General features: G+C 38.7%; 1 protein-coding gene across 1 annotated transcript in view; it reads left to right on the top strand.

Annotated features, from left to right (window-relative positions):
- The window catches only part of LOC120875387 (cytosolic carboxypeptidase 4-like), a 166395-nt gene extending 139703 nt beyond the window's left edge, over window positions 1-26692 (top strand). Inside the window, exon 4 of the mRNA XM_040257141.1 lies at window positions 26338-26692. Within this exon, the coding sequence (XP_040113075.1) occupies window positions 26338-26505 (168 nt within the window). The 3' untranslated portion in view covers window positions 26506-26692. The remainder of the gene's footprint in view (window positions 1-26337) is intronic.
- Window positions 26693-27363: the final 671 nt, after the last annotated feature.

Raw genomic sequence — 27363 nt, 5'->3', positions numbered from 1 at the left:
GTAAAGAACCATCTCAGGTTGCATCCAGTTGAGATATCTGGAATGTAAAGAAAATGGATGCTTGCTCCTTGGAAGAAAAGCTTTGACAAACCAATACAATGTATTAAAAATCAGAGACATCACTTTTCCGACAAAGGTCTGTATGGTCAAAGCTATGGTTTTCCAGTAATCATGTATGGATGTGAGAGTTGGACCATAAAGAAGTCTGAGTGCTGAAGAATTGATGCTTTTGAATTGTGGTGCTGGAGAAGGCTCTTGAAAGTCCCCTGAACTGCAAGGAGATCAAACCAGTCAATCCTAAAGGAAATAAACACTGAATATTTATGGGAAGGATTGATACTAAAGCTGAAGCTCCAATACTTTGACCAGCTGATGTGAAAAACTGACTGCTTGGAGAAGACCCTTGCAAAGATTGATGGCAGGAAAAGGAGGGGGCAACAGAGGATGGGATAGTTGGATGGCCTCATGGACTCTATGGACGCTGGTTTGAGCAAACTTTGGGAGATAGTGAAAGACAGGGAAGCCTGACATGCTGCAGTCCATGGTTTTGCCAAGAGTCAGACACAACTTATTTTCTAAACAACAGAAACCTTGTTTGTGGGATTTTAGCAGCACGCCCCTATTTCCTGCTACCTGCTGGTGCATCTTGAACTTGTAAGTATCTCTCACTGATATCACATCCCTTTTCATCTGCCATCAACAGGCTATAACCTGAACACTCCCCCTTATGTAGTTATAGGAGGTTGGAGGCAGGAAGAAGATAGGACTGATTGGGAAGAGTTCCATTAAAAAAATAAAACATCTCTCCCCATTTGAAGTGAACAAAACCTGCTAACATGTAACCTGCTTGCTGGATTCTCCAGCTGTTCCCTCCTGAGCAGTTGGGTATCAAAGCTGCATGGCCCAACGGGAGGACTGTTTGCTCTGATGCTGGAGCAATTATAGCCTGACAGTGCTCAGATCTGTTACTGTTTTTATTACTCTTATTATTACTTCTCTGCTCATGGATTCTGAAGGCCTCTCTACACAAACGTGAACCCTCGGGAATCACAAAGCCACAGGCACACCATTTGCAGTCACTGCTCAGCAGCTCTTGGATTGATGTGGTTTTAGCATCTTCCCTTTATCTGGTAAGCAGAACCAGCGATGTTTAGACTTCCACTCACAGGAAAGAGAGGATTCCCTGCAGAAAATGTTGGTTTTTACTCTAGGCAGCAAGCAAAATAGAGGAGAGCAGCCTCTTCATTTTCATCTAAAAAGATCTCCAAGTGTCAAGATCTCCCTGCCAACTCTGGGCCAAGAGGCATATTCAAGGCCAAACTGTTTGGGACCTAGACTTGAAGCTTGGGACAATGCAGCCGGCTGATGCTTTTGTTGTCGTTGTTCAGTTGCTAAGCCATGTCCAATTCTCTGCAACCCCATGGACTGCAGCACACCAGGCTCCTCTGTCCTCTGTTACTTTCGGGCATTTGCTCAAATTCATGGCTATTGAGTTGGTGATGCTATCTAACTACCTACTCTGCCACCTTCTTCTCCTTTTGCCTTCAATCTTTCCCAGCATCAGGGTTTTTTCCAATGAGTTGGCTCTTCACATCTAGAGCCCAACATATTGGGGCTTCCGCATCGGTCCTTCCAATTAATATTCAGGGTTAAATTCTTTAGAACTGAGTGGTTTGATCTTACAGTCCAAAGGTCTCTGCACACAGGAAAAAATAATTTTCTTGAATAAATTTATCAAACAAATCTCTCCTTGCATTCTCATTATGTGCATGTTTTAAAACACAACATTTGTGAAAATCAACTTTTCAAATCTATTTGCAGCTGGGTGGGTGTCATTTGGTGAAAAACAGAGCAAAACTCTAGAAGATGAAAACAAAATCTTATTTTTTTCTCCTTAGGGTTAATTGTATTAATAAGTTCAGTTCTGCTCAGTTGCTCAGTCGTGTCTGACTCTTTGCGATCCCATGAATCGCAGCACTCCAGGCCTCCTTGTCCATCACCAACTCCCGGAGTTCACTCAGACTCATGTCCATCGAGTCGGTGATGCCATCCAGCCATCTCATCCTCGGTCGTCCCCTTCTCCTGCCTCCAGTCCTTCCCAGCATCAGAGTCTTTTCCAATGAGTCAACTGTTGGCATGAAGTGGCCAAAGTATTGGAGTTTCAGCCTCAGCATCAGTCTTTCCAATGAACACCCAGACTGGTCTACTGGGTTGGATCTCCTTGCAGTCCAAGGGACTCACAAGAGTCTTCTCCAGCACCATAGTTCAAAGGCATCAATTCTTTGGTGCTCAGCTTTCTTCACAGTCCAACTCTCACATCCATACAAGACCACTGGAAAAACAATAGACTTGACTAGGCGGACCTTTGTTGTCAAAGTAATATCTCTGCTTTTTAGTATGCTATCTAGATTGGTTGTAACTTTCCTTCCAAGGAGTAAGTGTCTTTTAATTTCATGGCTGCAATCACCATCTGCAGTGATTTTGGAGCCCCCCAAAATAAAGTCCGATACTGTTTATACTGTTTCCCCATCCATTTCCCATTAATGCTATCAATAAAATTTTCTTACTGATTTTTTGGTTAAAACATTCTAAAATTAACCATTATTTGTTAATTTACTTATTGGCTCAATATGAAAGTTTTGTACAGCAATCTCACTGCTTTTAAATCCTGAATGATGATTTTTCTCCTCATTTGGTCAGGCTTCATTTGCTGAACTGAATATAAAATTGCTATATTACTTTTGGTCAGATGGTATCTTTTGGATCATAATATCAACTTCTAGCCACACATAAATCTTCAGGCCCTAATGGATATTAGCCCCTGTTCCTGTTTGTATTGATTTTCTCCCTATTCTGTCTCTCTCTGAAGCATTCAGTCAAGCAACACTTGAAGGGGAATAATAAAACAATATCAAAGAAAGAATGTTAGTAACTAGAATTGCTCAGAGTTGAGCGTTACAGGGGCCAAGCAGATAACATAAATGCACAGGGCAAGGAAAGTGTAAACCTGTGTACTTGGCTGCTTATGTTGCCTCTCTTGTTTTGTTAGACTCCTTTAAAATGCTGTATTGGGACTTCCTTGGTGGTCCAGGGGCTAAGCCTCCACACTCCCAGTTCAGGGGGCCCGGGTTCAATCCCTCGTGGTGGTACCAGATCCCACATGCCAAAACTAAAAGACCCTGCATGCCACATCTAAGAGCTGGTGCAGCCAAGTGAATAAATACATAGTTAAATAAATATCAAGAACAACAAAAGTGGTGTATAGGGCCATGCAAAGTCTGACCTTAGCCAGAGCAATTATTTTCCCTCTGAACATCCAAAATGTTTCTCATTTTACTGTGAGTTGTACTTTTCTAGTAGGCGATGGGATCCTTGAAGGTTGACAACTTCTTTGAACTCCTTTAATGATGTTCTGAATGCCTAACTCTGCCCTCTAAAATTATACGCTGCACCACACTCTGCCGGAGATGCCGAGATGGAGGTGGTCTTTTGGAGGTGATAGGCACATAAGTCATGGTTGGGTGTTGGCATGGTGCTTCTTTCTTCCCAGCATAGTATCACGTACATGTAGTGAGAGGTAAATAAAGTTCCATTTATGTGTGTGTGTGAGTGGTGTCAATGCTAATTGTTTACTGGTGATGAATGCTGACCCAGCCCAGCTATCAACCTTCAGAAAAACCTGTAATTCTTCATGAAGTCAAGGACACCTCCTAAAAGATCCCTCCACACAAATCTGCATTCAAATTGAGGGTAATAATCAACCATCCCTGCATTTCTGTTGTTCAGTGAAACCCAGTTAGAAACCTCTTGGCTGGAACAAGCAGCTGGTCCCCGCATAAACTGTGGTCTAGGGTTCTGGAAGACCGTGTTACGAATGGTGATGGTGTCAAGGTCTCATCAGGGTGTAGGGCTCCCTAAGAAGTCATTCTTGTCCCCCACACTGTCACACTGTTCCTGGCCACTTTCTGATCAACTTGCTTGATTTGTCAAATGTAGGTTTCTTTGGGGATAATTTCTCCTTTTCTGCTCAAGCTCTGAATTTCTTTCTCCTCAACTTCTACCTTCTATAAGAATTGTATACAAGCATGTCTCATTTTATGGCACTTCGCTGATATTGCTTTTTTTTTTTTTTTCCAAATGGAAGGTTCCTGGCAACCCTGTGTTGAATAAGTCAGTTAGTGGCATTTTCCTCCCCGTAGCATTTACTCACTTTGTGTGTCTCTGTCACATTTGGGTCATTCTCAAACTATTTCACACTTTTTCATTATTATATTTGTTATGTCTGCAACCAGAGATACTGGATATTACTATAGCAGAAAGATTGTGACGCACTATGGGCTCAGATGATGATAAGGAGTTTTATTTATTTATTTTTTTTGCAACCTTGAACATAATGCTTTGTATTTTGCATATGAACATGGAGGCTCCAAGTTGAAATTACTGTTAGAATCATAGATAATTTACTTATACACTGTTTTCTTTAGTTTTATAGTCTCTTAAAAGTTCTGTAACCTCCAAACATAAAGTAGAGAAGTAAAACGAAGCCTAAAACCCCCAAATGAATTTGTGATAACAAAAGTATGAAATAATTGGCCCCGTTCTTGCTGATAAGCTCATCAGAGGTATTCTTTCTGATATTGCAGTTTTCACTTCTAGCATTTCCATTTCACTCCCCTTTGTAATCCCCATCTTTTTGTTGAAATTTCCTATTTGTACATATTCTCCACTTTTCCCACTAGTTCCTTCAGCTTATTAATCATGTTATTTTCGAGTGCCTCTTTGATAGTTTCAGCGTATCTGGGTTCAATTCTGTTGATTATTTTATGCCTTAATAATAGATTTGTTTTTCTTGCTTTCTTGTGTTTATTGTAATTTTGTTTGAATATTGGATAGTTTGTGCAACAAAACAGTAGAGACTTGAGATAAATAAAATTGATGGCCAGAAATATTTATGTCCCTTTTCCTGTCAGGCCATTAATGTAGAGAGTTGAGTATCAAGTCTGTAGTTTGATCTCAGTTTTGTTGTGCCTGAAGTTATCATCCTTGTATCATAGTTAAGGATTTTTTTAGCATAAAGTATTCTTTATTAACCATGAGTTTGTAACTTGTGTCTGTGAGTCTATTTCACTTCTGTAAATAAGTTCATTTGTGTCATTTTTTAAAATCTCACATATAAGTGATATCATATGGTTTTTGTCTGTCTCTTTCTGCCTCATTTCATTTAGCCTGACAGTTTCCAGATCTATTTGTGTTACTGTAAATGGCATTATTTCATTCTTTTTAAAGGCTGAGTAATATTCCATTAAATGTGTGTGCATATACATACACACACACACACACACACACATATATATATATATATAGAGAGAGAGAGTGATACAATAGCCTTGGCTAGTGTAAATAGTGCTTCCATGAACTCTGGGGTGCAGGTGTCTTTTTAAATTAGAGTTTTCTTCAGATATATGCCTAGGAATGGGATTCGTGGATCATGGGTGACTCTCTTTTTAGCTTTTTAAGGACATACTTATATTTGTATGTTTCATATATATGTGTATATGTGTGTACAGATATATATCTCATCTGTATAAATGGCTACACTCATGTATATAATAGTGCATGTGGTAAAAGCACCCGAAATTCCCATTTATGGAGCATCTACTCTGTGCAGCTGTGTGGTACATGTGCACATTTTATTTCATTCAGTATTCATAGAAACATTTGAGTGATAGATAATATTTTCCCATTTTAAGGAAAAAGGCCTTGATTTCAGATAGGTTATATAAATTGAATAGCCACTGGGATATGAAGTGGCAGTGTTGAGATTCAGAGCCTACAGAACTGACTCCAAACATATTATTTTGCACTATTCAAAGCAGAGGCCTTTTGGGGGCCTATTCTGGAGCAGTACGACTCAAACAGGTTCTTGAACTATCAATTCATCTGTTACTACAAAGATATAAGTAGCTTGTACCAGAAATATAAATAAACACAATCACATGCTCCTTCCTTGGAAAAAAAATCAGATTAACTAAACGTGTGCTTCGTCACTTGATTGATTTATATTCAGGCTCAGTTCTTCTATTTCTCTAAGTGTTCACAAACATTTCACAGGCAAACACTAATCTGAGGATCATGTTTTGAGAAGCACTGGCTTCAGCATTATTATGGTGCTCTTACCCTCCCAAGGCATTCACCATCCAGAGTGTCTGGTGAAGGCCTGTCTGGTGGGTCCCTCTCCTGGCAGAAGTCATATGGGAAAGTTGGGGTTCAGCTTCATGTTAATGCTGTTCCACCTTTTGAAAATAGTTTTTGTTTATGTCCCATCCCTCTCATCAGATAAAGAGACACCTCCCAGGTGCACTTGGATGGACTGGAGTGAAACCTGGAGGCTTGGATAAAGATTAGGATTGATATTCCACTGGGTGCACCAGTATGACTATGTCCATTGTTAGTGCATTAAAATACTTCCACTTCTGCACGTTAATAGCCACTGCTGGTGCCCTCCAGGGGAACCCCATCCACCCCTTCACTATACTGTTCTTGCTCACTCTTCTTCCAGATTCCTCCAGGACCACATCAAGGTTCAGAAGCTACAGGATCTGGCCAAGCAGAACCTTGCTCCATTGCTATGACCAGCACTTGTTCAAATTTGTTGTCGCTGCTGTTCAGTCACTAAGTTGTGTCCAACTCTTTGGGACCTCATGGACTGCAGCCTGCCAGGCTTCCCTGCCCTTCACTGTCTCCCAGAATCTGCTTAAATTCATGTCCATTGAGTTGGTGATGCTATCTCACCATCTCATTCTCTGTTGTCCCCTCTCCTCCTGCCCTCGGTCTTTCCCAGCATCAGGGTCTTTTCCTCTGAGTCAGCTCTTCGCATCAGGTGGCCAAAGTATTGGAACTTCAGCTTTAGGATCCGTCCTTCCAATGAATATTCAGGACTGATTTCCTTTAGGATGGACTGGTTGGATCTCCTTGCAGTCCAAGGGACTCTCAAGAGTATTCTCCAACACCACAATTCAAAAGCATCAATTCTTTGGTGCTCAGCTTTCTTTATAGTCCAACTCTCACTGCAAAAACCATAGCAGTTCTAATTGGTCATTGTCTTTTTCAGATGAATTTCTCAAAATGTTATATAAAACTCATAGGCAGTGGCAGGGTACCTTCTCCCTCCCTCCAACCCCCAATCTGTGCCACTACAAGGAAAGTTAAAAACTAGCTCTGAGAGTGGCCCTAGGGACCCAGAGTTAGAGAGATTGCTCTGGCTAGCCATCTTAAGGTAGGCTATGAAGGCTTCAGGAACCAAGGGCAGAGATAAGGGATCCAAGTGCCAGGGAAGATGAGTGACAGGGACAGTGGGTGGGAATAGAGAAGGAAGGTGACAGCCCAGTTGTTTAAGATTGGGCTTGTGTGTGTGCCCGCTGCCATTCTGGTTGAGCCATTTTGTTTCTTGGGGTGATGAGGAATTAGGAAACGTGCGATTTATTGCAGCACATAACCTGTAAGAAAAAATGAACTCCAAATCTCCAAAGGCTATTATTAAACAGGTTTGTGATGTTTAAAGCCATATGTACTGACAGAGACATTTGATTAGCGTCAGGGGAACATTTATTGTAACCCGGTTTCTACCAGCACTTAGCTGTATAACCTTGTATAAGGCATTGTCAGTTTATGCACCTATAAAACGGAAAGTTAAACTCGGTAACGTTCCTGACTCTGCTCAAATTGTAGGCTGTCTAAAATACAGTATCTGACTCATATTTACTCTCAGGTGTATGGTCCAGAAAGACATAGAAAGGCAATCACAGAGGACTTAGCTGTCTGCTGTGTCATTCACGGCTTAAGCACAAATTCACCAATAAAAGACCCAGGGAAGGTCCAGCCTAGAAATAAAGGATACATTTGAAATACAGCCCACACCTTCAGCCCTGCTGTTTCCATGAATATAGGGCCTTTTTGCAGTTACTAAGGAAACAATTGTCAGTAATGGATTAGGAAGCCTGGGCTGAAAGGATGGATACAGAGGGGCTTTATACACAGGAACCCATCAGATGGAGTATGGCAGAGACACCAACATGCTTCGCGATTGATTTAGTCCTCAGTGTGAAAGCATTAGAGTCCATTTGATGGGGTCGATAAACGAGGAACCCAAGGAACCTATCCACCAACTCTCTCGCTTTCTCCTCTTCCACCTATTAGATTTCATGGATCTGCATGGTTGGATTGGCTTGATTTTAACTTCTCTGCTGGGTGCATGTCAGGACAAAGGTTGTACGTACTTAATTCAGCTCAAAGCCTCTCCAAACTCATTTAAAACTCTCAAAGTCACTGTCTCTTGACTCACGCTGGTAGTTTTCAAAGATTCTGAGAACATTTCTGGGGACAATACGGGAGTAGACTTCTTGTTGTTATATCTTTACTAGACCTTAAGATGTTTAACCCCAAAATGAAAAAAAGCACAGGCTCAGTGACCCAAAGGAGTTAAAGAGAATCTAGAGGATACTGGTGGCTCAGATAGTAAGTAATCTGCCTGTAGTGCAGGAGATCTGGGCTTGATCCCTGGGTCAGGAATATGCCCTGGAGAAGGAAAGGGCTACCCACTCCAGTATTCTTGCCTGGAGAATTCCATGGACAGAAGAGCCTGGCTGGCTACAGTCCATGGGGTCCCAAAATCAGACATGACTGAGCAACTAACACTTTCACCTTCAGAAGATACTAGGTAATAATATATGTGAAAGAAGAAACAGGTGCTCAAGATAAGTCAGTATGCCTAGGCAGCTTTATTCTTTGCTTTTTGTCCTTTTGAAATATTTAAATTCAAGTATTTAATTTAATTTTAATTTAACTAATGATTTATTATAATGAATTTTAAATTTAATTTTACTTATAAATTTTAAATCACATATTATATAAAATAACACATTCATTCAGATATAGTACTCTTTTCAAGCTTACATGCATTGCTTAAGGAAATATGAGCAAAAAAGCAATTACTTATTTTTCATGACTAAAAATAAGGAAAATCGAACAAAGAAAAATAAATAAAGTGGGTACTGTCATCATCATGTATTTCTAACTACTTTGAACATTTTAGGACATATGAATCATTTACAATTGTTTAAATAAAATTAGGAATTAGGATCGGAGAAGGCAATGGCACCCCACTCCAGTACTCTTGCCTGGAAAATCCCATGGATGGAGGAGCCTGGTAGGCTGCAGTCCATGGATGGCTAAAAGTCGGATACAACCGAGCGACTTCACTTTCACTTTTCACTTTCATGCATTGGAGAAGGAAATGGCAACCCACTCCAGTGCTCTTGCCTGGAGAATCCCAGGGACGGGGGCGCCTGGTGGGCTGCCGTCTACGGGGTCGCACAGAGTTGGACACGACTGAAGCGACTTAGCAGCAGCAGCAGCAGCAGGAATTAGGATTGCAAGATACACTGCACTGTAGCCAACTTTAGCTTTTAATATTCTATTGAATGAAATAATGGCTTTTGCAGCAATATAGATGGACCTGGAGACGATCATAACTAAGTGAAATAAGTCAGACAAAGACAAACATCATACTATCATTATGGGTGGATCTAAACAATGATACAAATGAATTTATTTACAAAAAAGAAATCAACTCAGAGATTTAGAAAACAAATTTGTGATTATGAAATGGGAAACACAGGGGAAGAGGAATAAATTAGGAGTTTGGGATTAACATACACATGCTATTATACGTACAATAATCAACAAGTACCTACTATACAACACAGAGAACACTACCGAATACTCTGTAATAACCAAATGGGAAAAGACTCTGGAAAAGAATAGATATAGTCTATGCATAACCAAATCACTTTGCTGGACATCTGAAACTAATACAACATTGTAAATCAGCTATCAGTTCAGTTCAGTTCAGTCACTCAGTCATATATGACTCTTTGCAACCCCATGGACTGTAGCACACCAGGCCTCCCAGTCCATCACCAACTTCCAGAATTTACTCAAACTCATGTCCATTGAATCAGTGATGCCATCCAACAATCTCATTCTCTGTCGTCCCGTTCTCCTCATGCCTTCAATCTTTCCCAGCATCTTTTTAAATGAGTTAGTTCTTCTCATCAGGTGGCCAAAGTATTGGAGTTTCAGCTTCAGCATCAGTGCTTCCAATGAATATTCATGACTGATTTCCTTTAGGATGGACTGGTTGGATCTCCTTGCAGTCCAAGAGGCTCTCAAGAATCTTCTTCAACACCACAGTTCAAAAGCATCAATTCTTCACCACTCAGCTTTCTTTATCAGTTCAGCTCAGTTCAGTTGCTCAGTCATGTCTGACTCTTTGTGACCCCATGAATTGCAGCACGCCAGGCCTCCCTGTCCATCACCAACTCCCGGAGTTCACTCAGACTCACGTCCATCGAGTCGGTGATGCCATCCAGCCATCTCACCCTCTGTCGTCCCCTTCTCCTCCTGCCCCCAATCCCTCCCAGCATCAGAGTCTTTTCCAATGAGTCAGCTCTTCACATGAGGTGGCCAAAGTACTGGAGTTTCAGCTTTAGTATCATTCCTTCCAAAGAAATCCCAGGGCTGATCTCCTTCAGAATGGACTGGTTGGATCTCCTTGCAGTCCAAGGGGCTCTCAAGAGTCTTCTCCAACACCACAGTTCAAAAGCATCAATTCTTCGGCGCTCAGCCTTCACAGTCCAACTCTCACATCCATACATGACCACAGGAAAAACCATAGCTTTGACTAGACGGACCTTAGTCGGCAAAGTAATGTCTCTGCTTTAGAATATACTGTCTAGGTTGGTCATAACTTTTCTTCCAAGGAGTAAGCGTCTTTTAATTTCATGGCTGCAATCACCATCTGCAGTGATTTTGGAGCCCAGAAAAATAAAGCTTTCTTTATAGCCCAGCTCTTACATCCATTCATGACTACTGGAAAAACCATAGCCTTGACTAGATGGACCTTTGTTGGCAAAGTAATGTCTCTGCTTTTTAATATGCTCTCTAGGTTGGTCATAACTTTTCTTCCAAGGAGCAAGCATCTTTTAATTTCATGGCTGCAGTCACCATCTGCAGTGATTTGGTGCTAAGTCACTTCAGTCGTGTTTGACTCTGCGACCCCACAGACGGCAGCCCACCAGGCTCCACTGTCCCTGGGATTCTCCAGGCAAGAGCACTGGAGTGGGTTGCCATTTCCTTCTGCAATGCATGAAAGTGATAAGTGAAAGTGAAGTCGCTCAGTTGTGTCCGACTCTTCGCGACCCCATGGACTGCAGCCTACCAGTCTCCTCCGCCCATGGGATTTTCCAGGCAAGAGTACTGGAGTGGGCTGCCATTGCTTTCTCTGCAGTGATTCTGGAGCCCCCTCAAATAAAGTCTGTCACTGTTTCCATTGTTTCCCCATCTATTTGCCATGAAGTGATGGGACCAGATGCCATAATCTTGTTTTCTGAATGTTGAGTTTTAAGCCAGTTTTTTCACTCTGCTCTTTCACTTTTATCAAGAGGCTATTTAGTTCTTCCCTTTCTGCCATAAGGGTAGTGTTATCTACGTATCTGAGGTTATTGATATTTCTCCCAGCAATCTTGATTCCAGGTTATGCTTCATCCAGCCCAGCGTCTCTCATGATACACTCTGCACATAAGTTAAATGAGCAGGGTGACAATATGCAGTGTTGATGTACTCATTTCCCGATTTGGAAGCAGTCTGTTGTTCCAATCAGCTATAGTCGAAAATAAAATAAAAATTTTTTAAAGAAGGAAATTTAAACATTCCAGAGATGCTTAAACTAAACTGTGAAATTATCCCCATGAAGTTGCCTATTCAAAACACATAATGTTAATATTCCATGATATGAATATACACAAGCTTATTTGACTAGTGATATACTAATGCTTATTTAGGAATTTCTTATTGTTTGTCTTATGACTATTTTCTTAATATTGATTTCTGGGATTTGAATTAACTCCAAGAGCTTAAGCATTCTTAAGGATGCATTTTCAAATTGTCCTTTGGAAATACTGCAACTATATGCACTTCCACTGGTATCTAGCAATGACATTGCCAATTTATAGATCTGTACCAGCAAATCAGCACAATTTGGGGGTCAAGGCTAAACCTGAATTGAAAATCAAATCATGCTATGTTATAGTATAGTATAGTATAGTATAGTATAGTATAGTATAGTATAGTAATTTGCATTTTGTATCAAGAGAGCTAATTTTTCTCTTTATTAAAATCATGTTTCTTTTGTAATATTTTTGGCAATGTACATATTTTTATATTTTATTTGTTCAATCACTAATATTTTCCTTTACGGTTTCTTCTTTGCAGATATATATTAAAAGACCTTCTCCTGGTCTGGAGGTGATAAACATAAAATCTGTATTTTTTTCTGTATTGTTGTTTGATTTTTAAATATTTAGCCTTTTAATCAAAATAAAAATTTTATATTTGTGGGAAAAGTTTTGCCTGAAATATTGATCAGTTGTCTTTGTTTTAGCTCCAAATAGTACATTTTCTTGTGACTTGGAAAGCTTCTTATCATGTGCAAATTTTCACATATTCCAAGGTTTGGGGGCTTTCTGTATTCTCCCCTTGATCTACTGCCATATTCTGCATCAGTATCATAACAGTAAATTATTGTAAATATGTAAGACCTTTTGCTTATCTGTAAAGGAAAACCCTCATTATTATTTTTACTCTTTATTCCAAAATGATTCTTGGATATTTTTGCCATGTATTCTTTTAAAGTGGAATTAGTTTGCCAAGTCTGAAAATCCCCATTGCTGTTTTGATTTTCTATGCTTTTATAGACTAATATGAGGAGAACTGATATTGCATGCTATTGGGCCCTGCTTTCCCAGAATTCAGTATATTCCTTCATTTCTTTAAATTTTTCTTTTTTATCTGTTGGTAAATTCCTGAGATTTATCATGTAATCCTTAGGGTATTTATTATTAATTCCATTCCTAGATATTTTATAGTTGTGTTGCTATTGTGATGGAATTTTTATTATACTTAATAATTTATTTTGCTGGTTCATAGAAAGAAATTGATTTTTGTATATTTAATTTGTTACCTGTCTACTTACTCATTTCTTGCCTTCTATCTAATAGATTTTCTGTTTCAGTTGATTCCTTTTGTTTGTTTTAGTACCCAATCAGTCTTCAAATAATGATAATGTGCTTTCTTCCTTTCTAATATGTGTGATTCAATTTTTTCTTATCTTACTGAATTGTTTGGAACTTGTTGAATATTGGTAAATAACAGTAGTGAGAGTATGCAATAGTTTTAAGAAGGACCGTGTATGCCAAGTATAATTTTGACTATTGGTTTCATGTAAGAAAGACTTCCCTGGTGGCTCAGATGGTAAAGCGTCTGTCTACAATACGGGAGACTTGGGTTCGAGCCCTGGGTTGGGAAGATCCCCTGGAGAAGGAAATGGCAGTCCACTCCAGTACTATTGCCTGGAAAATCCCATGGACAGAGGAGCCTGGTAGGCTACAGTCTGTAGGGTCCCAAAGAGTCGGACATGACTGAGCAACTACACTTTCATGTATGAGTTTGCTGTTATTGTTAATAATAATAAATACTTGTATAATGAGACATGGGCCATCTATTAAATCAAGTTTTTAAAATATATATTATCTCCTTGAATTATCTCAGGAGTTCCATGAGGTAGATAGTGATATTATTATTATTATCTTTAATGATTATTATTATTATTCCCATTCTACAGATTAGAAAATTGAGGCACTGAGAGTGGTTTTCTTAATGGTCATACAGTTAACATACGGCAGCACTAGATTGAGGCACTAGCAATGTGAGCCCCAGGGCCTGTGTTAATACCCCCCATGCTGCCCTCTCATGTTTAGTAAGTGCTGTTAGCTCATAAACTGAGATTTGTATCTGAAATGGATACATATATCCAGAAGGTCCTGTTTTTTTTTCTCTGTTCTCCTCTGCTTTTTGATCTCTATTTATTAACATTTATGTTAGTAGATTTTCAAATAACACCAACCACATGTCATTGTCAGAAAAATACTTTCTAGATTAGGCTATATAATTATTTGTCTTACTGTATTACTTACATGCTGTAAGGATCAATTTCTTGGATTTAGGATTATGCTAATATTTTCCAACTTTTTATTGAGTTATAATTGGCATATAACATTATATTACTTTCAGCAGAACAACATAGTGATTTGATATATGTATAGACTGAGAAATGATCATCACCTTTCATTAATATTCGTCACCAAACACACATACAATTTTATCGTGTGTATAAATGATGAGAACTTTTATGATTTGGTTTATTAGCAACTTTCAAATACATGATACAGTATTAACTATAATCACCGAGTTGTACAAAACATCCCTACAACATTTATTTTACAATTCAGTTCAGTTCAGCTTAGTGGCTCATTTGTGTCTGAATCTTTGCGATCCCATAGACTGCAGCACACCAGGCTTCCCTGTCCATCATTAACTCTGGGAGCTTGCTCAAACTCGTCCATTGAATTGGTAATGCCAACTAACCATCTCATCCTCTCTCATCCCCTTCTCATCCTGCCTTCAATCTTTCCCAGCATCAGGGTCTTCTAAAATGAGTCAGTTCTTCACATTAGGTGGCCAAAGTATTGGAGTTTCATGTTCAGCGTCAGTGCTTCCAATGAATTTTCATGACTGATTTCCTTGAGGACTGAATGGTTTGATCTCCTTGAAGTCCAAGGGACTCTCAGGAGTCTTCTCCAACACTACAGTTCAAAAGCATCAATTCTTTAACACTCAGCTTTCTTTATAGTCCTATTCTCACGTCCATACATGACTATTGGGAAAACCATAGCTTTGACTAAATGGACCTTTGTTGGCAAAGTAATGTCTCTGCTTTTTAATATGCTGTCCAGGTTGGTCATAACTTTTCTTCCAAGGAGCAAGCATCTTTTAATTTCATGGCTGCAGTCACCATCTGCAGTGATTTTGCAGCCCAAGAAAATAAAGTCTATCATTGTTTCCATTGTTTCCCCATCTATTTGCCATGAAGTGATGGGACCAGATGCCATGATCTTAGTTTTCTGAATGTCGAGATTTAAGCCGATGTTTTTCACTCTCCTCTCACTTTCATCAAGAGCTCTTTGGTTCCTCTTCACTTTCTGCCATAATTGTGATGTCATCTGCATTTCTGAGGTTATTGATATTTCTCCCAGCAATCTTAATTCCAGCTTGTGCTTCCTTCAGCCCAGCGTTTTTCATGATGTACTCTGCATATAAGTTAAATAAGCAGGGTGACAATACACAGCCTTGACATACTCCTTTCCCAATTTGGGGCCAGTATGTTGTTCCATGTCCAGTTTTAACATTTGCTTCCTGACCTGCATACAAATTTCCCAGGAGACAGATAAGGTGGTCTGATATTCCTATCTCTTGAAGAATTTTTCACAGTCTGTCTTGATCCACACAGTCAAAGGCTTTGGTGTAATCAATAAAGCAGAAGTAGATTTTTTTTTCTGAAATTCTGTTTCTTTTTTGATGATCCAATGAATGTTGGCAATTTGATCTCTGGTTCCTCTGCCTTTCCTAAATTCAGCTTGAACATCTGAAAGTTCTCGGTTCACGTACAATTGAAGCTTGACTTTGAGAATTTTTGAGCATTGCTTTGCTAGCATGAGTGCTAGCATGAGTGAGATGAGTGCAATTGTGCAGTAGTATGAACATTCTTTGGCATTGCCTTTCTTTGGGATTGGAATGAAAACTGACCTTTTCCAGTCCTGTGGCCCCTGCTAAATTTTCCAAAGTGGCTGGCATATTGGGTGCAGCACTTTCACAGCATCATCTTTTAGGACTTTAAATAGCATAGCTGGAATTCTATCACCTCCACTAGCTTTGTTTGCAATGATGCTTCCTAAGCCCTACTTGACTTCACACTCCAGGATGTCTGACTCTAGGTAAGTGATCACACCATCATGGTTATCTGGGTCATTATAATCTGTTTTGTATAGTTCTTCTGTGTATTCTTGCAACCTCTTCTTAATATCTTCTACTTTTGTTAGTTCCATACCATTTCAGTCTTTTATTTTGTCCATCTTCACATGAAATGTTCCCTTGGTATCGCTAATATTCTTGAAGAGATCTCTAGTGTTTCCCATTCTATTATTTTCCTCTATTTCTTTGCATTGTTCACTGAGGGAAGCTTTCTTATCTCTCCTTGTTCTTCTTTGAAACTCTGAATTCAAATGGGTTCAGTTTGGTTCAGTTCAGTCGCTCAGTCGTGTCTGACTTTTTGTGACCCCATGGACTGCAGCACGCCAGGCCTCCCTGTCCATCACCAACTCCCAGAGTTACACAAACTCATGTCCTTTGAGTTGATGATGCCATCAAACCATCTCATCCTCTGTCATCCCTTCTTCTCCCACCTTCAATGTTTCCCAACATTAGGGTCTTTTCAAGTTAGTCAGCTCTTCGCATCAGGTGGCCAAAGTATTGGAGTTCAGCTTCAGTCCTTCCAATGAACACTCAGGACTGATCTCCTATAGGATGGACTGGTTGGATCTCCTTGCAGTCCAAGGGACTCTCAAGAGTCTTCTCCAACACCACAGTTCAAAAGCATCAAGTCTTTGGCACTCAAGTTGGGTATATCTTTCCTTTTCTCCTTTGCCTTTTGCTTCTCTTCTTTTCACAGTTATTTGTAAGGCCTCCTCAGGCAACCATTTTGCCTTTTTGCATTTCTTTTTCTTGGGGATGGTCTTGATCAACGTCTCCTGTACAGTGTCATGAACCTCCATCCATAGTTCTTCAGGCGCTCTATCAGATCTAATCCCTTGAATCTATTTGTCACTTCCACTGTATAATCATAAGGGATTTGATTCAGGTCATACCTGAATGGTCTAGTGACTTTCCCTACTTTCTTCATTTTAAGTCTGAATTTGGCTTTAAGGAGTTCATGATCTGAGCCACAGTTAGCTCCCAGTCTTTCCTGACTGTATAGAGCTTCTCCATTGTTGGCTGCAAAGAATATAGTCAATCTGATTTCACTACTGACTATGTGGTGATGTCCATGTGTAGAGTCTTCTCTTGTGTTGTTGGATTAGGGTTTTTGCTATGACTGGTGTGTTCTCTTGGCAAAACTGTTAGCTTTTGCCCTGCTTCATTCTGTACTCCAAGGCCAAATCTGCCTGTTACTCCAGGTATGTCTTGACTTCCTACTTTTGCATTCCAGTCCCCTATGATGAAAAATACATACTTTTTGGTTGTTAGTTCTAGAATGTCTTGTAAGTCTTCATAGAACCATTCAACTTCAGCTTCTTTAACAATACTGGTTGGGGCATAGCCTTGGATTACTGTGATATTGAATGGTTTGCCTTGAAAATGAACAGAGATCATTCTGTCATTTTTGAGACTGCACCCAAGTACTGCATTTTGAACTCTTTTGTTGACTATGAGGACGTTTTACAATTTTACTATTGGACATTTTTAACTTTTGATCACCTTCACCCATGTTGCCCACCTTCCACTCTTTGCCTTTAGTGATCACCAGTCTGTTCTTTGTGAGTTTTTTTTTTTTTTTGTAGATTCCACATGTAAGTGAGATCATACAGTCTTTGTCTTTGTCTTTCCTTAATGTATTTCACTTAACGTAATGCCCTCAATGTCTATACATGTTGCTGCAAATGGCAAGATTTCCTTCTATTTTACTGAGACTAATATTCTGATGGATCCATATCTATATGTCTATATCATATTTTCTTCATCAAGTTATTGACTGATGGATTCTTAGGTTCATTCCATGTATTTGTTATTGTAAACAATACAGTTATAATATTTTAAAAGAAATTCTGAAATTTTTGAGTTCTGATTATTTGTATGGCCATGCTGGGGGGCATGTAGGATCTCAGTTCCCTGACCAATGATCAGAACTGCGCCCCCTGCACTGGGACCACAGAGTCCTAACCACTGGACCTTCACAGAAGTCCCTGAAAGTTTCCTTATCAATATGTGGTCTGTATTTAACTCTTTCTCTTCCTTGGGTTATCTTCCTGCAAGGCCCTCACGTGTAAACAACATTTTTCAAGACACAATATTTTCTCCTCAGTTCTATATGTTATTACCTTACTATTTTTTGTGTCTATTGGTGTGAGCAAATTTTACTATTTAATTTTTAATTATTTATAAGGATCCACATACTTTTTTGGTTTCTTTTAATTAATTACAGCACCTATATTTGGTGAACTTGTTTGATCTGCAGACTCAGTTTTTTGTTTTTTTAATGTAAGGAAGTTCTTTCTTCTTTCTCCTCATCCCTTTTTTCTCTTTCTCTTTTTCTTGCCTTGTGTTATGACTTCCATACTATCTAGTCTCGCAATACAAGATCACTTTCCCTGAATCTGTTCCATGATTCTTGTTTACATATTTAACTCATCAGGTTTATCCAGCTTTCCCTTGAGATGCTGGAAATTTTCTCAAGGTTATCTTCTACAAAATGAATTTCATTTTCTGCATTGAATAGTGTGTTAACTCTTTCCATGTGGATTTTAGTGTAGAAATACCATTTTCCATCTCAGTTGTGCAATTTCTTCTGACCTCGTTCTCCCATCATTCCTTTTTGCTATCCTTGCACCAAGGCAGTGATATCTCTTGATTATTTCCAAGATATAAATAAGAAACTTGTTTAGTGTCTTTTGAGTGCCACCCTTTTAACTTTTAACTGTAGTATCTCTACACACGGCAGCATGAAGCATGTAACATCTTCCCTCTTTGCTTATAGAGGGTGTTCAATGAAGTTTAGTTTTATTAAAAATAAAGATAGGTTTTTCCAGACATTGTTGTTGGTCTTTGGGGGCAGATATTAATCCCTATTCACTTATAACTTGGGTTTTGGACACAGAGAGAGGCCCATGAAAGATCTGAGCACTGATTGAAGACTTAATCACACAAAGTTAGGTCCTCCAAAAATGACAACTGCAGTCAGTAAACTAGTGAAACCATAATCTGTGAAAAGCAAGAAAGTAGATTTGCCTGAATGTCTTTTGGCCATGGCTTTGGGTAGAGCAGGAAAAAAATGGAAAAGTTTTTCATAATTTCTCAACACAAACCCTCCTTTAAGCAGATCTGGGAGCATAATTCAGTTGTACAGTAAAGCCCAAAAGGCTTCAAGCCAAAACTTCAGCCTATACTGGTCCTTTACTGGCTGTGCCCAAGTGCCTAGAGGAGACAAGCATAAGATCTTTCCGGAGGCAAGAACATTAAAAATAAATCCACAAAGACTTTCTTTGAATTAAATAATATGCAAATTTATAATTCTTGGAAAATCAAAATGAGCAAACAAGCCTATGTTATTGACATTAAACAGAAAAATCAATAAATGATTCACACAAAGACTGTATTTAGGACTAATCAGGTAGAGCATATAAATAACTGTGTTTATAGTGTTTCAGAGACATGTTTTGAGATGGATATGTTAGAAAAATGATTCAATAAAGCTGGAGAGAGAATTATGAAAATGGAGTATTTGTATAAAATGTTCAGAATCACAGAGATAGAAAGAAATGAAAAATACAAAAGCAGAAAAGCAGAGTTAAGAGTTTTGGAGGAGATAGGGAATGGGGGAATAAATTATTCTAAGAAATAATGCGTGACATTTTTCTAGAACTAATGAAAGACACCCATCTTTACTGTCACTGAATTACACATAAAAGAAATAAATCTTGATGTACTTCCGAATATTAAAGAAAGGAGATCTTACAATTTCTAAATGTAATTACACTAGTTTATTGACATGCTATGTATAGTTTGTTTTTTTTTTTTTTCTGGCTGCACCAGGTCTTCACTGTTACACGTGGGTTTTCTCTAGTTGCAGCAAACGGGCGCTACTTTCTAGTTGCGGTGCATGGGCTTGTCAGTGCAGTGGCTTCGCTTGTTGTGGGAAAGAGGCTCTAGGGTGCACGGTGCTTCAGCAGTTTTCGCTCTGGGGCTCAATAGTTGTGATGCATGGGCTAAGCTGCTTAGTGACATGCGGGATCCTCAGGGAGCAGGGATCTAATGAGCACACCCTGTACTGGAAGGCAGATTCTTAATGATCGGATCATCAGGGAAGTCCTACATAGCCTTTAAAACATTTTTCTAGGGAGTGATAATTTTTAAAAGTATTTTGTACATGGATGTTTTATTGATATTACCCCTCTCTATGTGTTTGTGTATTATAGGCAAATCATATCAATAGTGTCTGAAAGTGTACGTGAGGGGTTTTCATTTCTAAATCTTCACCAGAAATCACTTCATTATGTGCTTTGTATTTTGCTTTTCACACTTATCATTGAATCATAAACATTATTGCTTATTGTCAAATTGTTATAATTATTATTTCAGTGACTTCATTATATCTCATAAAATCTATTCCGTCATTTTTCCTTATTAGATATTTAGACTTTTCTCTCAAAAAATTTTAATTATTATGTATAACTTTGACATGATACACATTTTGTGCATATGGCTTCACTTTTATTAGAATTGGTTCCTTAGAAAAAATTCCCAGAAGTAATATTATCATATCAAATAGTCATTGTATTTTGATATGTGCCAGCTTTTATCGTAAGAGTCAGCACTAAATATTTTCAATTTAAGTGTGTTTATCTACTAATTTGCAGGGTGTAAGAAGTATTTTTAAGTAATAAAATAGAATATTTCCCCATATTTGATTTTTAATTGGTTTTTCTCTGTGCTGACCAGTATCTTAATAAGTATCTTGCTTATCAGTATTCATGCTTTATAAACTTATCTTCTGTGGATTCTGTGTTTGTCTTACCAATATATAATTTTCTGCAATAACACAAATATTAAAATAAAAATTAAATTTTAGACTTTAAAGTTGTTTTAAAACATTTTAAAATATTAAAATAAGTAATCTTCTACAGTAATACAAATATTCTTCCCATGTTGATATTTAAAAATTATATGAGGGTGAGGCTACTAGCCAATTTGAGGATCAAATATAGTTATGAATTTCACTTATTTTGGGGTAGATTGTCAAGAAAAGTTTAAAAATATATGTATATGTAAAGAACTGTGCCAGTGAGTTTTGCTTACCAATGTGTTGAAAAAATAAGGACCTATACTTAATAGCAGCATTGGTATATGGATATTGCTGTGTCACTGCTGGACTCTCCCAATCTTGTTTCTAACACTCTCTTGTCTTACATATCTTTATTAAAAAGGATGAGCAATCTAAACTATTTAGTTACTAGACAATTACAAAGCTAATGTTTGCTTTGTTACATAATTCTGACCAATAAAGTATAAGCAAGAATATGCTGTCATTTCCCTCCTCCCCTACCACTTTCTCTTTCTCCTTCCTTGAATGGTGATGTGCTGGCTGCAGCTACTACAGCCACCTTGCAGTCATGATGAGAAAATCAGAAGAGCAGCAGATATAATGACCCTGATTTTGCTAAGCAACTGAAATAAGGCCAGAAACTGAATACCCACCAAAACTTATGATATGCAAAAACTAAAGTTCCATTTATGATTAAGTCACTTTAGTCAGACTTTTTGTCATTGCTGAAAAACAAATCCTAATTAATTGAACTAAGCTTAGGGAGAGGAAAACTGGTTCTCTGTTTTACTAAGATACACTTTTAAACTAACCCAAAGCCAGGTTTATCTATAAAACTACTGCTGTGAGTGCACAGTAACTGACCAAGGTAGATAAGAGAATGTTTAAATTTTGTTTACCTGTTTCCCCAAATGTATCCAGGGAGTAAATGCACCTCCTGGAGCAAAAATAAAATAAAAAGTTTTAAAAATTGCTTGTGGCATTTAACAACAGGAGAACAGAATTTAAAGGCATTCCTATATTTGCTATCCAGAGAAATACAGTTCCACTCAGCAAATACAGTGAGTATCCAAGGGACGCACACCCATGCCTCCACATATCCATACATTTATAGCCATTACTTACCCATTTATAATATATGGAGTATATACCATATGCTGAACTATGTGTTCCATGCCAGGGATATAAAAAACATATATGGCTTAGTCCTTGCCTCTGAGATTTTCACTCCAGGCTGAATGTAGGATGGAAGAAGAGGCCATTTGGATAAACAAATGTTCTTCATAGTGTTTGAGAGTAAAAAGCATAGGTTACTAAAGTGAGATTCATAGTAGAGAGTGAAATGGAACAGGTGTTCTTCAAGGCCCCACAGGCAATAAATGCTGTAAGTTACTTTATTTGATGTTTTCTTGTCTAGTCATTTTATTTTACTAACCATTAACTGAAATAAGTGAACTGATATCTATTCTGAGACTCTTTTTGCATTATAAAGATGCTATTCTTTTTTCTTTTTTTTTAGAGGTTGGAAAGAATGGCGAGAGTATCCTGGAAACATATACAATACCATGTGTAAAATAGATAGCCAATGGGAATTTGCTGTATGACTCAGGGAACTCAGACTAGGGCTCTGTAAAAACCCAGAGGGGTTTAAAGGGCTGCGAGATGGGAGGAAGGTTCAAGAGGGAGGGGATATATCTATACGTATGGCTGATTCATACTGATGTATGGCAGAAACCAACACAATATTATAAAGCAATTATCCTCCAATTAAAAATAAATTAATCTAAAAAGTAAGGTGATATGGTAGTTTAAAAAAAATGCTTTTGACTTGTTGTACAGAATTTGACTTGTATGTAGAAATTTCCTCTGATCTGCCAATATTGTGCCTGCTATGAGATTTATTTCTCCCAGGACTCTTCTTTCTTCTGAACTGTTATATGTTGGGCTGGATGCTGAGCTATCACACGTGGATCAGTTATGCTGCCTATCCCTAGAGCCTGGATTCTTGTTCATACCCTCCTTGTTTATTCCCCTTTGCCACCAGCAAGGCAGGAAGGTGGAGGAGGACGGTCTGACCTCCACTTCACTGTTCCTGACCAAGCCAGCCATTGTGGAATGAAGCAGAGCAGTCAGGAAAATGGGAGGAGGAAAAGCGCTGGACCGCAGAGCTGCCGTAGCTGGGAAGAGACTGAGATCTTTTCTCTTTTTGTGAAAAGGGAGCTTCTCGATTGACCTAAGGAAAATCACTTGTTGAACTTCTATCTTTCCCCTCCCGCTGCTGTTGTTTATGGAGGAACAGACTTCCCTTAACTCTGAAGAATGTCTCCTTTCTTTAGGTAAACAGGTGTCCAAACATGCAGCGAACCACATTTTTAAACAGCTGAAATAAAGTTGAGGACTTTACACATTTCTTTATTATTTTACCGAGAAATTCTTTCATGAAATAGTTTCCTAACCTGGAACTTCATTTTTCCTTGGGACACTTAGGCAAATCTTTTAAAATTTTTACTATCACATCCCTGTCTTCTAGATTACTATTCTTTGGATGGAAAATCTATTTTTTAAAAAATATAATATTCAATTATTGATTTTTTTCATGTAAGTGAAATGTGCTTTATAAACATGAAGACCTCAGAACTACATTGAATTCTGTTGTATTAAATATCTTTATAGGAAGAAGGAAAGAAAAATTGAGATAAAATTGATCAATATTGTGGGGACTTTGAAATATTCTTTATCACGGTACATCTAAGTGTGTGGTGGGAGGAATTATCTCTTTTATGTATGAGAAAATCAAGGTGAATAAAGTTCGCAATTCTAAGATAATACATTCATAAAATAAATTAGGATTCAAATCCAATTTTTAAATCTAACTTCAAAAAGCATGCACTTTGTAGTAATCCAAAGAAGTAATTACTCATCAAGTAATACAGTGTTCCTCCCAGTCTACATATAGCACTTTGTTGAGTTGTTAAGTCAGAATCAATTTATGAGTCTCCAGGTGGCGCTAATGGTAAAAAACCCACCTGCCAAAGCAAGAGAAATAAGAGAAGCAGGACTGACCCCAGGGTGGAGAAGATCCCAGGAGGCAGGTGTGGAAACCCACTCCAGTATTCTTGCCTGGAAAATCCCATGGACAGAAGAGCTCCGCGTGTGGGCTACGTACAGTCCATAGCATTGCAAAGAGTCGGACACTGCTGAAGTAACAGACACACACACACACCCATCATAGGGCTTTTTTTTTTTTTAATATAATTGCTTTATAATGTTGGGTTAGTTTATGCTGTACAACAAAGTGAATCAGCTTTTTGTTGCTGTTGTTTAGTCACCAACTTGTGTCCGACTCTTTGAGACCCCATGAACTGTAAGCATGCAGGGCTTCCCTGTCTTTCACTGTCTCCCACAGTTTGCTCAAACTCATGTCCATCGAGTCGATGATGCCATCCAACCATCTCATCCTCTGTCATCCCTTTCCTCTCCTGCCCTCAATCTTTCCCAGCATCAGGATCTTTTCCAATGAGTTGGCTCTTACATCAGGTGACCAAAGTATTGTAACTTCAGCTTCAGCATCTTTCTTTCCAATGAATATTCAGAGTTGATTTTCTTTAGAATTGACTGATTTGATCTCCTTGAAGTCTCTCTCAGGAGTCTTCTGCAACACCACAATTTGAAAGCATCAATTCTTTGACACTAAGCCTTCATTATTGTCCAAGTCGCACATCCATACATACTGGAAAACCATAGCTCTGATGACACAGACCTCTGTTGGAAAAGTGACATATGTGCTTTTTAATATGCTGTCTAGGGTTGTCATAGCTTTTCTTCTATGGAGCAAGCGTCTTTTAATTTTGTGCCTGCAGTCACTGTCTGAAGTGATTTTGTGGCCCAAGAAAGTAAAATATGTCACTGTTTCCACTTTTTCCCTTTCTATTTGCCTTGAAGTGGTAGGACTGGTTGCCATGATCTTAGGTTTCTGAATGTTGAGTTTTAAGCCAGCTTTCCACTCTTCTATTTCACCTTCATCAAGAGGCTTTTCATTTCATTTTTGCTTTCTGCCATTTGAGAGGTATTATCCACATATCTGAGGTTGTTGACATTTCTCCTGGCAATCTTGATTCCAGCTTGTAATTCATTCAGCCTGGCATTTTGCATGATGTACTCTGCATAGAAGTTAAATAAGCAGGATGGTAATACAGAGACTTGATGTACCCTTTCCCCAATTTTGAACCAGTCCATTGTTCCATGCCTGGTTCTAACTGTTGCTTCTTAACCTGCATACAGGTTTCTTGGGAGGCCAGGAAGGTGGTCTTGTATTCCCATCTCTTTCAGAATTTTCCACAGTCAAAGGTTTCTGTGTAGTCAATCACACAGAAGTAGATGATTTTTCTGGAATTCCTTTGTTTTCTGCATGATTCAAAGAATGTTGGCAATTTGATTTCTGGTTCCTCTGCCTTTTCTAAACTCAGCTTGTACATCTGGAAGTTCTCGGTTCACATACTGCTGAAACCTAGACTGGAGGATTTTGAACACTGCATTGCTAGCATGTGAACTGAAGGCAACTGTACAGTCATTTGAGCATTCTTTGGCATTGCCCTTTCTTTGCAACTGGAATGAAAACTGACTTTTTCCAGTTCAGTTATATGTATACATATATCCTGTCCCTCTTGGATCCCCCTCAACCATCTCCTCTATCTAGATCATCACATATACACTACCATGTTTAAAACAGATAACTAGCAGGACCTGCTATAAAGCATGGAAGCTCAGCTCAGTACCCTATGATGAACTCACAGGACTTTGGTAAAGATTCACTGAGTCAATGCATGTAAAAGAGCTCAGAACAGAATGACACATGGTCAACACTCAATTTGCTTGCTAATTGTTAATAATATCATAGAGTATATGTCACGGCTCTGCTTTCATGTGTACAGCTGAATATGTGGTTCTAAATAAATGGTGAGTGGCTTTTATTTATTTTTTGAGTTTTAGTGTTTTTACATGAAAGATCTCCTTCATTCTCCATTGGTTGGCAAATTTATGGAAGAGAAAGGATATCTCATTCTTTTTCTACAAGAAACTCTTTTAATTTATTATTGCTTTCTTTTGTATTTTGTCATAAGCAGACTTTTAGTCTCTCTTAGTAAGATTGTTTAAAAACTTTTGTTTCAGCTGTGAAATCCTTTTGTAAAATATAGATAGAACCATTGCTGCTTTATCAGAAGTCTGTGCGGGGGGCGGCTCCTGGATCTTCAAGCACCCTCCTTCCTTTCAATACCCCTAACCACTCATTATTGTCTTGGGGGTTCTCCCCTAAGGTTGATGTTATGCAGGATGAGAACCACTGATCCACAAAGCACATGAGAAAACTCATTGGGCAGTGAATGACAAATACTGTTAATTCATCATTTCTCTGATAGATGTACATCCAGGAATTCTTCCTCCTAATCACAGATTGTCTTCACTGCATTTCTGCTCTGTTCTCACTGTTGACTGCTCTCTTTAACTGGCAGGGTCTACAGTTTGGTACCGGTGAGCTGGAGGAGATGGGAGCCATGTTCTGCTTGGGGCTCCTCGTCTTGGAACTCAAATCTGGAAGCTGCAGCCATCAACTCCTGACCCGTGCAGCAGCTCTGCTGAATGCTGAGGAAGAGTCTGTGGACTTCTACCTGCAACGGTAAGTTGCTCACAATTTCAACCTTTGTGTTTCCATTGGAGAATATTTCAGAAGTGAAAGTCACATGGACCTATGGCTGTTTGAAAAAAACATGGAGAAACTGCCAAATGAAGGTAAGACAGTAGAGTTCTATTGGAGCCAGACTCGGGACATCCTGAGTTGTTGATGAAGACAGGGAGGAGGATGCTTACTTGTACATAAATGCACATAGAAAGCTATGTACATTTATAAATATGTATTTTTATAAAATCTTGCTATGACAAAGAAGATGCAGCTTAGCAACACACATACACATTTATGTGTGGTTTGACAGTTATATGTTTATATGTGTACAGGTATCATTTTGGAGTCATTAGTCAGCTCAGAAAAGGCAATCTCATCATTAATACCTGCACACCTGGAAGACAAGAAATGATTTAATCTTCCCATTCTTAAATAGCAACGTTCTGTCTCAGAATACATGATGCTGATGGATACATTGGCCCGAGAACCTGACTCACAGCTATGGCAGGGAAAGGATGGGTCTCTGAGAATGGTGAGGATTGTTAATGAGTCAGGAGATGGATAACTGTTATCCACATGAGCCCCTTTGATGCCCTGCACTGCAGGCAAATTGGATTTAGGTGGAAGAAAGAGAGATATAATGGCCAAGAGAGAGAAAAGAGTATCAACAAACATCAGAGGATGGAAGGAATAAGTCTTTGCCCACATTTTAAGGAAAGGGAGGGAGAGGGGAATTGAGCCATTGGGGAAGAAAGTGGCCACCAACAGTTGAGGAAGCATCCTCACATCCAAAGGCAGAGAGAAAATAGTTTATATTAAGGTCTCTTATTTCCAGCTCATTTTCATGAATTTTCATCCT

Source organism: Oryx dammah, unplaced genomic scaffold, assembly GCF_014754425.2.
Source record: "Oryx dammah isolate SB20612 unplaced genomic scaffold, SCBI_Odam_1.1 HiC_scaffold_16, whole genome shotgun sequence".
NCBI classification, from domain to species: Eukaryota; Metazoa; Chordata; class Mammalia; order Artiodactyla; family Bovidae; genus Oryx; species Oryx dammah.
Note: the sequence above shows the minus strand (reverse complement) of the source record. Positions and strands in the feature narration are given on the sequence as shown.